A 3,206-nucleotide genomic window follows, 5' to 3' on the forward strand; every position below is an offset into this window, starting at 1 on the left:
ACACCTGCCAGGGCCACGCCCACCGCCCGCCACAGCCACGCCCACCGCCCACCCAGACAGACCTCATCCTGCAGATGAAGGAGCGCCTGGAGCCCATGCACATGCGCATGGACGACTGCTGCCCCTCCTTCTTCACCGTCCCGGTCTTCAGGTCCAGGATCCGGCCTGCGAGAGAGAGAGAGAGAGAGAGAGAGAGAGAGAGAGAGAGAGAGATGGAGAGCAGGGCGCGTGCATCAGCCTCGGGACGGGGGCGCCGGGGGAGGGGAGCTCGCTGCACCCGCTCTGCAATGAGGACCCGCAGGGTCCCGCCCACCCCTCCTTCCTGGGGTCCCCAACATCCTTTGGCAGGAAACGCACCGGGCGATGCACTCGTACAATCCCAAACGCCCGTGTTCTTTTTAAAAAATATATTTCTATTGATTTCAGAGAAGACGGGGGAGGGAGAGAGAGAGAAGCATCAGTGATGAGAGAGAATCATGGACCGGCTGCCTCCTGCACGCCCCCCACTGGGATCGAGCCCGCAAACCAGGCCTGTGCCCCGACTAGGAATCGAACCCCGACCTCCTGGTTCATAGGTCGACGCTCAACCACTAAGGCTTAGCTTTTAAAAAATAAAAAAGAAAGAAGAATCAGCAGTTTGTCTTGGATAAAATCATAAAGGAAGGCTGTGTGCTGCTACAACGGCTCCCCAGGCGACCACCGGAATACAAATAGAAATCAGAAGGCTTTCCTCAAAGGGACCCTGGAGAAAACAGGAAACATCTTATCTCGTCGTGTCTTTTGTTGTTTTTAAAAAAGGCGGCCAACGGAGATAGCCAGGGAGGAAAACAAGAGAAAAAGATTAGCATTAAAGCAAAGCCACGGCCCCCGGAGACGGACACGATCGGATGTGGTCCCACACACGATCGAGTGGCCCCGGAACTCGGGCCCAGAGGCGGGAGGAGACGCGGGCTGCTGCTCCAGCGACAAGGGGTTCTCCGTCCCCCGGGGCTGACCCCAGCCGCCCCAGCAGCTGTGCACACGGGGAACCAACGCCCCGCAGCCCTGGACCCACGCGGTGCACGTGAGGCCACGGCAGAACCGAGTCCAGAGCGGGAGCCGCGTGCAGAGCCGGGGAGACGCGGGCGCCCACTGCGGAGGGAGGGGGGCATGTGAGGAACCAGACGGGAAGGAAACGGAGACAGCCAGCCACATGGAGCAACAGACTTCTATTCTGTTTTTTAAAAAAATATATCGTCACCCGGCCAGTGTAGCTCAGTGGTTGGGCGTCGACCTGTGAACCAGGAGGTCAGGGTTCAATTCCCGGTCAGGGCACAGGCCCGGGTTGCGGGCTCCATCCCCAGTGTGGGGCGTGCAGGAGGCAGCCGATCCGTGCCTCTCTCTCATCATTGATGTTTCTCTCTCCCTCTCCCTGCCTCTCTGAGATCAATAAACATGTTTTTTAAACACTATTGTCCAAAGGGCGCATGGAGGCTCGGGGACACGCAGAGGCTAGAGGGGAGCGAGAATGGACTGACTCCGTTGGACAGAAACTTCCAGACTCAGCTCCCATCTCACTGCAGTGGGACCTCGTTTCTCGAACGTCTCCCGTCTCCAACAATCAGCTTCTGCCCCACCCCACAACCTTTCACGCCGATCCCTGTAGGACCAGTCACACGTCTCCCAGGTGACGGACAGGAGAGAATGCGGGAGCAGGAGTCAGTTCACCGAGGTTAGAATCTCAGGATGCTCTCATGGGACTATTCTGGTGATAGTTATGCTTTCGTGGCTGCGTATCGTTTTTGTTGAATTTTCTTTTTTTTTTTACTGTACGTTTCCCTTTCCTTTTGATTAAATTTCCATTTACATTTCATGTCCTTTTTTTGTTGTTTATTTTAATACACTAGAGGCCCGGTGCATGAAATTCGTGCACGGGAGGCGGGGAGGGTCCCCTCAGCCCGGCCTGCATCCTCTGGCAATCTGGGACCACTGGCTCCTACCCACTCACCTGCCTGCCTGCCTGATCGCCCCTAACTGCTGGCCTGCCTGCCTGATCGCCCCAATTTTCAAGTTCCTCCAGCAATGGCAGCTTCAACGTATAGCATTGCCTGTAGTTGCATAGGTAACTTCCTTGAAGACACTAAGTTTTACTTTTGTTCTATTGTTAGTCCTGTTCCATCATAGGTATTCTTCATGCATTTGTACTCTCAGGTGTGCATATCTATATCTGTATGTACATATCTGTTAATCATGGTATGCATTCTTATTTATTTACTAGAGGCCCAATGCACAAAAATTCATACAACAGAAAGCTTTCCTTCCCCTGGCTGCCAGCACCAATTTCCCTCTGGGACCCAGGCTGCTTCCCTCCTCAGGCCACCCACAGGCACCCAGGACCCAAGCTGACTTCCCTCTGGCCCTATCTTCATCAGGAAGGACATCTGGAATGACGTCCGGAAGATGTCTGGTCTATCCGGTCTAATTAGCATATTACCCTTTTATTAGTATAGATGTTTATTGATTTCAGAGAGGAAGGGAGAGGGAGAGAGAGATAGAAGCATCAATGATGAGAGAGAATCATGAATCGGCTGCCTCCTGCACGCCACGCCCCCCACTGGGGATCGAGCCCACAACCCGGGCATGTGCCCTGACCGGGAATCGAACCCTGACCTCCTGGTTCATAGCTCGATGCTCAAGCACTGAGCCACGCCGGCCGGGCCACTCTCTCCCTTTTGTGACCAACGAAGATGGAGGCTGGGGTTTGGGTTGGGACTTGGACCTATGGCCCTGGAATTACAAAAGGCACCAAAGGCTCCCAGCCCCTGAGCAGGGCTGGCCCAAGGGACTGAGCGGGGTGGCCCCAGGCCCAGGGACACTCAGAGGAGCCGGCCTGCCCAGCTGTGTCCCATGCACATCTCCCCGCCCCGCCACCTGGGGAGGCGCTAACGAGAAGCTAACGAGGCGGCCAGGAGGGCAGCCGGGGCTGCACAGACCCTCAGAGAGAATCATCCCAGGCGATGACAAGGCCAAGACCGGGAGGTGAGCCCTGGCCGGTGTGGCTCAGTGGATAGAGCATCGGCCTGCAGACTGCAGGGTCCCGGGTTCGATTCCGGTCAAGGGCACGGACCTCGGTTGCAGGCTCCTCCCCGGCCCGGGCCCTGGTCGGGGCGCATGCAGGAGGCAACCCATCAATGTGTCTCTCTCACATCGATGTTTCTCTCTGTCTC

General features: G+C 56.3%; 1 protein-coding gene across 1 annotated transcript in view; it reads right to left on the reverse strand.

Moving 5' to 3' along the window:
* ARNT2 (aryl-hydrocarbon receptor nuclear translocator 2) overlaps positions 1 to 3,206 on the reverse strand; it is a 47,853-nt gene that overhangs the window by 26,474 nt on the left and 18,173 nt on the right. The window contains exon 4 of the mRNA XM_014529188.1: positions 63 to 165. Within this exon, the coding sequence (XP_014384674.1) occupies positions 63 to 165 (103 nt within the window). The remainder of the gene's footprint in view (positions 1 to 62; positions 166 to 3,206) is intronic.

Source organism: Myotis brandtii, unplaced genomic scaffold (genome assembly GCF_000412655.1).
Source record: "Myotis brandtii unplaced genomic scaffold, ASM41265v1 scaffold1166, whole genome shotgun sequence".
NCBI classification, from domain to species: Eukaryota; Metazoa; Chordata; class Mammalia; order Chiroptera; family Vespertilionidae; genus Myotis; species Myotis brandtii.